Source organism: Lissotriton vulgaris, chromosome 3_1 (genome assembly GCF_964263255.1).
Source record: "Lissotriton vulgaris chromosome 3_1, aLisVul1.2, whole genome shotgun sequence".
In the NCBI taxonomy this organism is placed as follows: domain Eukaryota; kingdom Metazoa; phylum Chordata; class Amphibia; order Caudata; family Salamandridae; genus Lissotriton; species Lissotriton vulgaris.
Window position 1 is genome coordinate 524,008,356 of NC_141689.1, and position 12,535 is coordinate 524,020,890.

A 12,535-nucleotide genomic window follows, 5' to 3' on the forward strand; every position below is an offset into this window, starting at 1 on the left:
GGAGCATGAGCCTAACACTGGAGTGCTGGAATGGGAGCTACAGGACAGGCTTGGATTGTTCTTAAAACAGTTAATCCAAGTCTTCTGCCAGATGGATCTGCAGAGAATGTACAGGAGAAAACATTCCCTTAGAAGAAGGTTGCAGCCTAAATTCTCCAAGAACTGTCCGATCATCTGTATGATGGTCAACACTCCTACAGGGATGGGAATGTATGTACAAAGCAGATGTCCCAGATGACACATCAATAACATAGGGGAAATCCAAGATACAAAAGAATGCCAAGTTTTGGCGCTAGACTGAATTTTCACTAGACTCAGACACAACTCTAAGGCTAGCAGTGGGCATTCAGTAGCAACTGGAAGACAGCCATCAGAGCCATGTTCTTTGTTGAGACTCAAGGGTCTCTGTTTGACCAAGGTTTCTGCAAAATGAATTCATGAAAACAGTTCCCTGCAGATCAACTGAACACTGCCCAGGCTTGTTTTGGATGGGTCCAAGATTGGACCAGAGTCAGTATCTTGGAATGCCTGCTGAGGAACTAACTGCCCAATACTGTAAGATGATTGAGGATGGAGCAAAGCCTTTGTAACAAGAAAATAGTGGTAATATTATCCTTGCAAGGCCAGTTTGGCTCTACTGCTACCAAAAGAAAGAACTTCCAGACCTCATACATAAGTTCTTAGATGCCAACTGGGTGAGAGTTAGCTCGGATAGAGGCAATTGAGGAAACTGCAGATCATAGAACGGGCCAATGTCTCAGTGATGATATGACTCCAATGGATAAAGTGGAGAAAAACATTTGTCTTACTGTAGTGGAGTGAATCTCAACAGACAGCTCTGCATATGACAATAGAGCATGAGGGAACTGATTGAAACTTGTACGCATTTGTTGATGCCTAGGGGACAAGCTTGCTCTGTCAACTGAAATACCTTCTCTTGGACTGGGAATTTAAGCATGAGAAAAGGTGGCAATTGCCATGAAGGCTTGAGGTGACAAGAGGTTCCCATTGGTTTGAAAGGATTTATCCAAATATTTTTTTTCTAGTGAAATGCTATCATGTATGAGGTGTACAGTTAGTGAACATAAATCACCAGTAATTGAATGGTTTGGTTGGACAGGTGAACTGTGAAGAATAGTTTTCAATTAGCCTCGATAAATGGACTGGATTGACTTTAAATGTTTGGAGATCTATTGGAAGGATTCCATTTCACAATGTATATGATTTTAGGGGAAAGAACGACTTGCATGATGAATGGTAGGCCTTGACGAGCGATGTGTACTAGAACAAGTCATGAAAAATACGAACATTAAATAAAAAAATATATTATTACAGTTGTCGAATGTGGAAAGATTGAGGCAGATATATATGTGGGGCAGGTATGTGTGTGTAGAATCTCTCATTTATGACAAAAGGGTAGTCCACGTACACGGAGCAGAGAAGTAGGATCAAGATAATCTCAGAATAAATCAGTGGGGGAACTCTAAGCATTTTCCTGAATTTATAAAGTATCATTTATTTTGAGGGAAGGAGAAAAGGGTGTGCTTGTGCATGAGTGAGCCTTCTAGAAGTAGTAGATTATTTGTTGGGGTATAAGGGTATGTAGGATAGACAACCTCACAAGTGTGTATATATACTGAGGAAAGTATGATGCAAATATGTTTGGTGCGGGAAGAACGGGATTGTGTTGGGTGTAAATCTTCTATATTTATTGGTGAACAGCACTACGATTCCCCAAACGATTTCTTAATATCTCATTATATGCAGATGACATGGTCTTATATATCCGTCATCCAGTGGATAATTTAAATCCCTTAATACGAGAATATATACACTTTGAACAATACTCCGGACTGAGCATAAATTGGTCCAGATTAGTGGTGATCCCACGGATGCCCTTCACACAGCAGTTTCCACTGGATTTTCCTCTACAGTGGCGGACAGATCCGGTCAAATATGTAGGTATCTGGATACAAAGGGACCCAGAGCAGTTGGTCCAGAAGAACTATGGGAAAGCCCTTTCAAATTAGAAAGTCAAGTGGCTAGGTGAATCTGACTGCCGTTGACACTAGCAGATAGAATTGCGCTTTCAAAAATGGTAGGAATACAGCGGTTTCTGTGTTTATTTGCAAATATAGCCATCACTATCACAACAGTTCTTCCTGAACACTACGGTCATGCATGAATGCACTCACATGGGCAGGCCAGCAGACAAAAATCGGATGGCACACTACTGGGTGCATCAGCACAACTACCTTCCACCTATCTCACCAGACAGAGCTCACACATGGTTGACACTTTTTGCATACCTCAGGTTACGAGCAGCAATCAAGGACTTGTAACCTGCATTCCCTCAGGACCCTCCCACACACAAGCACTACAGGTGCTGCTCACGGCGCCCACACACCAAAATCTTATAACTAACCTATACAATACGGCCCAACACGAACATAGGCATGCTGAACAAGCACTAGCGAGATGGAATTCCAAGCTAGACACACCCTTATCCAAAGAAGAGTGGGGATTTTGTTGCACACTCACCCAACTGCAATCTAAGTATTCTTCATTTTAAGTTCCTGCAACAAACGTATTATACACCGATACAACTACACAACTAGGGCTTACGGAAAGATTATAAATGCGTGCGATGCAGCCTCCCGCTGGCAAACTTTGTACATGTTGCATGGGCATGCCCCTCGGTGAAGGAGTACGAGGAAAAGGTGACAAGTATACTGAGTATAATACTCACAGCACCAATTGCAAACACCCCACAGAACTTCCACTGGGCCTCATTAAAATACAAAATCTACCTAGCCGCACGTTACTAGCCATAGCCCTCTTACTAGCCAAACGATGTATAGCTATGAAGTGGGGCAGTAGACGCACACCAAGTATACAAAATTGGATAACAGATATGACATATTGTAAGGAACAGCTTGAAATGTATGCAGAGGAGCTACTGAAAGCCTCTCGCCCAAGAGATTTCTGGAGCCCGTTTGTACAATATCTACAATCAGAACATGCTACACAGTTAGAGGGCGGTAACAGGTAAAGACTGCTGCATGATTAATACTGCTGGATAATACAATTACGAATGCTGTAAAAAAAAAAAAGAACTCTGCAATATGCTGCAAGGATAGAACAGTTGTATTGATACACAAAGATATTGTGTAAATCTATAAGTTTGTACTACATGCCTAACTATAAAACAAAAAAAAGATATTGGTTGCAAGGTTATTATGCCACTTATGGGCAGTAAGAGATTACCTGCTTGACTAGCGTGTGGTACTGTGATGTTCTGAATAAATGACTGGCATTAATTCTCTTCGCTACATCTTCATAGTTAAGTAGTGTGGGACAGTAACTTGGAGGTGGTGATTTATGTAAAACTTCACTTTTTTTACTTATATTTTGGATGGAAAGTGAAGTTGAGGGAGGAACATGCAACCCAAAACATTTCATCCACAAACATTCTCTACTTAATTTGGAACTCTGGCTTAAAGTCCGATAGTCTTAGCGAAGAATATATCCTCATCTGCACAGCTTGTGATTAAGCCACTGTACATGCGAAAGCAGGGCGCTCCAACTTCGTGAAAAGAGCCAACCATTACATAACATTAAAAGCCCCATCTCAATTAAGCAAAGTTAACTTCCTTACTTTGTCATTCGTTTGCCAATTGAAAATACTTTTCAGTACTGTCTGTAGGATATGAAACCAATGGGGTTAATATAAGTCTGAATTATTTTTTTTACCGATATGCGTTATATAATTAAAACATTTCAGACCAAATAGAGGATTCATGTACTGTTTCAAAAAGAACACTATCCAGAAATCAGGACACTTCAAGCAAATAACGTTTTGTGAGCATGTGAACAATGACAAAAAATGCAGTGGGTGGATATTGTGGGACACAGCATAGCTGTGGAAATGGGGGAGAGGCTAGGGACACGTGAGAGGATGCAGAAAAACGAATTACAGTCTGAGGCTGCAGAAAAGTAAAGTTTCAGCCCAAAAAATAAAGCGTTTTCTGCCTTGATACAGGTATAGCAAAACAAACTAACAGCCAATAACTGCAGCACCGACTGTTCTGCAGCGGATACTACTCGAAAAACTCGCAGCCAAAAGGTCATTAACAGACACTAAGAAGAAATTATCCAAAACTGTAACCAAAAAAGAGAATGAGAAAAAAAGTCATTGAGGACTCACTTTGACAGCAGTGAAAATAAAAGGAGTCAACAGTGGACAGGTGAGTCATCACTGAAATAAGTGTATGAATTACACAGTGAAGCTACACTGTGCTGATGTAAATATTGTGAGGAACATGAAAACTTTTTAATTGCTACAGATAGTTTGTACAATGTATTTTGTAGACTCATCCTCTGTTCAAAACTACATTGTCAGTATCAATATGGCTATCGGAACAAACAAATCATGTATTAAGGAGTGTCTGTTATGCTATTTCGTTAATTTATAATAATCTCAAGTACCACAGCATCTTCAGACATCCTGCAAAGGTGGCTGTTGGGCGGAAAGATTTATGTATAGTCTGTTGCTCAACACCGAGGAAAGGTTTTATGCAAATGCACCTCCTCTCCTTTTCACAAAACGTGTTTTTGTTTCGGGTGAACAGGCAAATGTACACAAGTTGATTGCCGTCACCAAATCATTTTATGACAGGCTGAGACCTTTAACATTTGCAGAAAGATCAGTAATGATGTAAAAAAATTCTATATTGGCATTTACAGTGAATTCATGTTTCATTTTACACACAGGCTCTGTGTCTCTTTCGAACCATCGTGAGGAAATCTACATCCATTCAAGGGGTTTCTCCAAGTGGTTACACTTCTGGCATCTGTACAGCAATATCCCATGTTCAAGGACAACATGTTTTATTGTAATTTTGTTCTTGAATGGAAAAAAGATTAATATGAACACTCTTGTGCATAAGAGAAAAAAATCTGCCACATTTCGATGCTTTCCCCCGACTTTAAGGCCCCGAACGTTTTACACCTTAATGCCTTTAAAAATAACGTCTGCACCTTTTGGCCACTACTGCCCTCAAGACCTCTGGCACAGTTTTCGACAAAGCATTCCCAAAATGTGACCCTTTTTTCTTAAATGCTCTTCGTATGGTATTCTACTGATTACAATTCAACCAACAATAATTAATCACTCCGTGGCACTTGAAACCATGTTTAACTTCTGCTTTTGGGCGCCGAAAATGTATTGCGTCACCCCTTTTGCTCAAAATGCTTTTTTCTCTCCATAATACTCTGGCATGTAACTATAGGACATGGCGTACAGACTGGTTTTATTGGTGGACTTGAAGAGGTAATAGTCATCCTTGAAGGAAAGATGCCATTTAATCAAACCATCTTAGTAATATATAGACTGTGTCGGTCTCTAGTAGAGGGGAAAAGACTCAAATACGGCCGAACGAAGAAACTGTAGCTTTAAATTTAGGCATGATGGACAGGTCTGAATAGGCCCCAAGATGGCAACTTTTTATTGCCTAGCTGCCTACACCATAGCGGTCTGTTGTCAGCACTAACAAGATCAATACAGGGCCACAGTATATTGCCGATGGTTAACTGCGGTGTTAATGTGGATACAGTTATTTCTAACTCCATTTGTAGAATAATGGTGCCACCCTTTGTTTGATTGGTGTATTACAGGCATACCCTGAAATCAATACAATGCAAGTCAATGCTTATTTGGACAGGTTATGAACAGTGCCCCGAATACAATTCTGCGTTATCAGTTTATTTAAGAATCCCGGAGTCGATGCCCATCTACCACTCTCATATTTTGCATCACTGTCACCGGTATAGAGAGTTATATACAGTCTGCTCACATGCTCTTTCGTGTGGCAAATTACTCTCAACTGACCACAGTTTGTCATAAGGCGCCATCAGTCATCAATACACAAAAGGAGGTTTCAGCAGAGGAATGTGTAGTAACACGCATAGTATGCATGGGTTTAAGCAATGGAATTTTCTGCTCCAGGAGTCCCCGCGCGCAATCGTTCCACTGGTTGCCAGTTGGAGCGTTTCCTTGGAGGGCGACAGCGGGTGGCTTCTGTATGCTGACACAAGATAATAAAACTTTTATGAACTAATCTATTGTCCGCCTCCACTACATAATTAAGTCTGCCGGTTTTCAGTTTTTTCGGATTTTTACAGATAAATACAGACAGCAAACAATCTATTTTCCCGCCTGTATTTATTTTATAAATATGGAAAAATACAGCAAATAGTTTTCCTTTAGGCCGATTCCCACTACCGTCAATCCGGTGTGCTAGGTCAACAGCTGTGCAGTTGAAAATTAGAAAAAAGATTTCCTAATGAAGTTTCAATAACAGCAGCAGTAAAACTGTTTAAGCTGGTGTGCAATACAAATGTTTTCAGACGAGTCTTTCTACTGTTAATGGATAACAGCCGTTGGATAGTCAATCATGAGTAAATATTTGTCGATTAAATTAAAGTAACACACCCACTGTATCTTAATTTTTTGCACCAAGCACAAAATAAATGTGGACTAATACAAATAACATGAACATAAAATAAATATAATAATGGAAATGTAAAAAACAAAACCGGGAGCTCTAATTATTATATACTACATATAGTTAGATGTAATCGCTTTACTGTATTCTTTTTTTGTTATCCGGAGCTGCTCCGATAACCCTACAGAAAGTGCAAAGGCATTCATTGCCCTCAACGCAAAGGATTACAAAGCACCAGTGCATTGAGGATCTTTGTAGTACTATTGCTTTAAGTGCAAAATATAGAAGTGAAATTACTTTCACATGTTTTGCATATCAAATATTTGTCATGTATTCATTATTTGCAGCATTATCTACAGTTATAATTAGTATCTGTCTGAACAGTCGTAACATATTCACATTTCTAGTGACAGACCGACTAGTGCGTGTGTACATCCATCACAATACGGGCGAGAATAGAAGTAAAAGATTACAGGTGTAATTTAATTTATTTCATGAGCGTAAACCAGCAGGCATCACATTTTCTCATTTGTGCAAATGAGTGGAAATGAGGCCTAGCAGAATATTTGCTATCAAACTTTACATATTAGATATGAATAAATAATTGAACAAACCATTGAAACTCAGAGGTTCTACTTTGTAGTATCGCTGCCAGTCCTGCCCATAGCTAATGATATCTAGGTACCAAGGTGCTGCCAGGATAGTTGTATAACCAGCTGCTGTTACATTGTGCAGTTCTTCATTACAGTTTGACCCCTTCCATACTTCAACTATTGTGTCTTGTTTAATCTGGAAAGATTACAATAAATAACTTTGAATGAATGCATGCATTTTAAGACTTTAAATTATTTCAACAGCATTTTTAGTTTTGAATCATCAAAAACAACTGCAACTATTGATTTTTAGCACGTCCTATTACAGGTCACTACTAAACACAGGGGAGGGTTACCTAGAGAATAATTAGAAGTACCTAAAATGCCAAAAAAAGAGAGAGCTTTAAACAATGCACGCTGAAGGGGGTCTAAGAATATTAAAGTGTGTTACCCAACATTGTGAACAGACCTAGTCTTTACACTTGTCACAGTCACATAAAAGGTTCTGCTTTTATCTTTACAAATGCAGATGGGTAGTGGTATGCATGATGGAATGAATGATAACAGGACAAGATAATGTGCTTGGGGTTCTTTCGCTAAAGTTGAATCATGTTTTGAATAGCTGTATTTATAAAACGTGCTACTTAAATCTTTGTATGCAAACAACTTATTTTGTATCTATGATAAAAAAATATATAAACCGAAAGGCAAAATGAAAAATAATAAAACTAATGTTTGAATAAATTACATGTCTTCTTTTTGCATATAGCATCCTTTCTCAAATTTATTGTGAAGAATATCATTGAAAAAGTTATATAGGTCTGATCAGAGGTACTCCTTTAGCACTAATCTAGGGCAAACCTTCCCAGAAAGCCACGGTGCGCTGTAGGTGGTTAAAGACAAGGGTCTGAGCCAAGGGAAGTGGACGATTTAGCAAAGTGAATATTGTGAGAGAGGGAGTGTTATAGAGCCTATGGCTGAGAAGCTAAGAGTTCCTTATCGATGATCAACTAAGAAAGGGCCTTGAGTTCCTTTGAGTTCCTTTGTTACCGGCAGCAATTAAGTTGCTTGTAAAGTGGAATTTTTTTCAAAAGAAAAGGTTTGACTGTTTCCTTCCTTTTATCCTTCTTTATTTCAAGCCTTAAAGTACTGTGACTCCTGTTCTGGCCAAAATTGGTTAATAGTTTTTTGGCAAGGTATTTTGATGTGCTGGATAAGGCTGCTTTTAAGATGATGCAACAGATTTTGAAGATTAAGCAAGCCTGCCGAGGCAGTCAGACCAGGACATTCAGTATGAAAATGGCATGGTCTCATTTCTTCTGTTTGTTGAAGGATGGGCACTGCAGGCAGAACACCCTACTGTGGACTCAGCTTAGAAGACAGGCAGGCAACATCATCTTAACACACTTGGGAAAATCAAGCCGTTCCTCCTTTAGGAGTACTTGGAACTAGCAGTCCGATCCCTAGTTATCTCCCGATTGGAATATGGAATTGTGACCCTGGCAGGGTTACACAAAGCTAGATTGCCCCCCTCAAAGGCTACTCTGGACTCTGCTGCCAGGTTTATCACAGGTTCAAGTAAATATGATCACATCACAACAGACATAGTACAGCTCAATTGGCTATCGCTGGAAGCTAGGATTCGGTTCAAAATTGCATGCTTAATGCACAAAGCTCTCCATTAAACCACCCCCGTTTACCTGGCAAAGAAATTCGAACTTTCTGGTCGGAATCGGGCCCTATAAAGCTCTAACACACTCTTGCTAAAACCTCACAAATTGAAAAATAAAAGAACCTACAACTACTCCTTCTCTGGTCTTGCCCTGAGAATTTGGAACACTCTTCCTCCTGAAATCAGCTCAAACCCTTCATCCTCCTCATTCACGGAGCAAGTCAAAGGGATATTGCTGAATAACCAGTTGCAACATTCGATCTGAAGACACCATAACTAACTTTTGTTTCTTCTCGACAACATGGGTATCACGCAGTGTTGCAATTTTTGTTACTTTACATGTACCACATTTGGTTTGCTCTTTTTATACATGTGCTTGTTAACTTACCTTATGTTTATTATTTACGCTTTTACTTGCCAATCTTATCTTCTACTTTGTACAGCGCCCCGTTACCCTTACAGGTCATGTTTGCGCTATATAAAACTTCTCAAATATAATAAGTAAATCTGAAACCTCAGCTATATGTTGCACACATCATCAACACCCGACATCGCCATAGCCATCCCGGACACTTACAAGATCACCCGAAAAGACCGCACCAATCAAACAGGAGGAGGCATCGCCATCGTCCATAAGAACACCATCAAATTCACGACCAGCTTCGACGATAACCTTGCTACCGCCGAACACCTCCACTTCCAAATCCACACCGACCCTAGGACCACACTTAGAGGCACCCTCATCTACAGGCCCCCAGGAACCCGTAAACAATTCAGCGAAGACATCACTGACTTCATCAGCCCACATGCCGTCGCCTCTGAGAACTACATTCTACTGGGAGATTTCAACTTCCACCTAGAAAAGAAAAACGACAGCAACACCACCACCCTTCTGGACAACCTGGCCAATCTCGGACTCACACAACTTGTTGACACCCCCAACAATGTAGCCGGACATACATTTGACCAAATCTTCACTTCCAGCAAATACATTTCCTTCGATCGCACCACAGCTCTCCATAGGACGGACCACAGTTGCGTTCACTTCAGCTACAAAACCACCTCGACCCACAAGCCCCCGCAACCTGTTCCTCGAAGAAACTGGAACAAAATCACCACCGACCAACTCCTCACATCGCTCAACCAAAACCCACCCGCCCTCTCACCGGACCCAAACCAAGCCGACACCAAACTCAAACAATGGATCACTCACAGCGCTGATGAATTAGCACCCTTGAAAAACCATCACACCAAACAGGACAGCAAAAAGGCCCCCTGGTTCAACGATGACCTTAAGAAATCCAAGAAGCTATGCCGTACACTCGAGAAAACCTGGAGAAAAAACCCAACCACCAACAACATGACATCCTTCAAGGCAGCCACCCGCAAACACCACCAACTGATTCGATCCACCCAGAAATCAGCATTCAAGAATCGACAACAACGCCCATAACAGCAAGGAACTATTCAACATAGTCAAAGAATTCACCAACCCCACCGCAGCCTCCAACGACATCACTCCCTCCCAAGACTTCTGCGATTCGCTATCCTCCTTCTTCTAAGACAAAATTGCCGATATACACAACAGCTTCGATTACATCTCCAACGAACAATCCTCTCCACCCCCCTCCGAACCTAAACCGCCCTCCAACAACCTCAGTGCCTGGAACCCAATCACCACTTAAGACACCATCCGCCTAATGAACTCCATCCACTCTGGCTCGCCAACCGACCCCTGTCCCCACCACATCTTCAACAAAGCAGACTCCATCATCGCACCCCATCTCCGTGAGGTCATCAACTGCTCCTTCAACTCTGCTACCTTCCCAGAAAGCTGGAAACACGCCAAAGTCAGCGCCCTCCTGAAGAAACCCACAGCAGACCCCTCTGAACTTAAAAACTACCGCCCCATATCCCTCCTCCCATTCCCTGCCAAAGTCATTGAGAAAGCTGTCAACAGTCAGCTCGCCGCCTTCCTTGAATCCAACAACTCCCTCGATCCCTCACAGTCCGGCTTTCGAGCCAAACACAGCACCGAGACCGCCCTCATCGCAGCTACAGACGATATCCGAACACTACTGGACAACGGAGAAACAGTAGCCCTCATTCTACTCGACCTCTCCGACGCCTTCGATACAGTCTGTCACAGCACCCTCATTCAACGCCTCAGCAACATCGGCATACAAGGAAAAGCCTTGGACTGGATCATCTCGTTCCTAACTGGGAGAACTCAGAGAGTCCGACTTCCCCCATTCAAATCAGAGGCCACCAAAGTCATCTGCGGTGTACCACAAGGATCCTCACTCAGTCCCACCCTCTTCAATGTTTACATGAGTTCACTCGCATCCATCGCGCGTCAACACAACCTTAACATCATCTCCTACGCTGACGACACCCAGCTGATCCTTTCCCTCACCAAAGACCCTATCACCGCCAGAACCAATCTTCACGAAGGCATGAAAGAAGTAGCCAAATGGATGAAAAACAGTCGCCTAAAACTTAACTCAGACAAAAAGGGAGGTGCTCATCCTAGGATCATCCCCCTCTGCCTGGGACGACTCATGGTGGCCTTCGGCTCTGGGCACTGCACCCATACCCACAGACCACGCACGTAACCTTGGCTTCATCCTTGACTCCTCACTCTCGATGACCAGACAAGTCAACGCTGTCTCATCCTCCTGCTTCAACGTACTTCGTATGCTCAAAAAAATCTTCAGTTGTTTCCCCTCCGAGACAAGAAAAACCGTCACCCACGCACTGGTCACGAGTCGACTGGACTACGGAAACACCCTCTACGCCGGAATCACAGCCAAATTACAAAAAAAACTCCAACGTATCCAAAACGCATCAGCGAGACTCATTTTGGACATCCCCCGCCAAGATCACATTACCGGCCACCTGAAAGACCTTCACTGGCTCCCCGTCAACAAGAGAATAACGTTCCGTCTCCTCACCCACGCACACAAGGCCCCTACAAACTAGGACCCAAATGCCTCAACACCCGAATGTCCTTCTACACTCCCTCCCGCCAACTAAGATCCGCCAATCAAGCCCTCGCCGCAGTTTCGCGTATCCAAAGATCCACCATGAGAGGCAGATCCTTCTACTTGGCGGCCAAAACCTGGAACTCACTCCCCTCTCACCTCCGCCTTACACAGAACCACATCTCCTTCAGAAAAGAACTTAAAACCTGGCTATTTGATAAATAATGAACCCCCTCACCAAGCGCCTTGAGACCCTCTGGGTGACTAGTGCGCTATATAAATTCTTGAACTTGAACTCTGAGATGATGCGGAGTACTCAAACTAGGTCCTCCATGAGCAGAAGTGCAGCTAAAGTAGGTGTGATTTGATAGGTCCCTGGTCCAGCACTTCTTGTGGGACATTCAAAGGGAATTCATTTGCAATTAAGACACAATGGCATTGCAACATTTACACAGCTGTTCTACTTGAAATGGGCTTTGCTTGTTCTGCTCTATTCATTTAACTGGTGAAAGATGGAGCTTACTGTGTGTTCTCTTGATTCATTGACAGCACAATGCATACTATGACAGATATTTTGAGGGTCCTTAAAGGACCTTACTTAAACCAGAATCAGTTTCAAAACTTCAGTCAGTCTCCATCCTAACAGTTCCAGTGTGTATACCTCAGAGAAACTCCTGTGGTCCATGATCACAGCCTTACAAACCAGAGTGCGCCATTTTCCATCACTGGTCCTTACAACCCAGTCCTCTAGAAGGTGTTATGATAGGGAGTAAACCTGGT

General features: G+C 42.1%; 1 protein-coding gene across 4 annotated transcripts in view; it reads right to left on the minus strand.

Moving 5' to 3' along the window:
• The window catches only part of HEXB (hexosaminidase subunit beta), a 266,121-nt gene that overhangs the window by 68,302 nt on the left and 185,284 nt on the right, over positions 1–12,535 (minus strand). Inside the window, exon 11 of one of the 4 annotated variants that reach the window (XR_015309286.1) lies at positions 5,143–7,295. The exons of 2 other annotated variants lie outside the window; for them this stretch is intronic. Coding sequence is in view for 1 of the 2 variants with exons in the window: in XM_086960780.1 (XP_086816906.1) it covers positions 7,121–7,295 (175 nt within the window). In the remaining variant the exon portion in view is untranslated. The remainder of the gene's footprint in view (positions 1–5,142; positions 7,296–12,535) is intronic. One more of the 4 variants, XM_086960780.1, reaches the window with a different exon arrangement.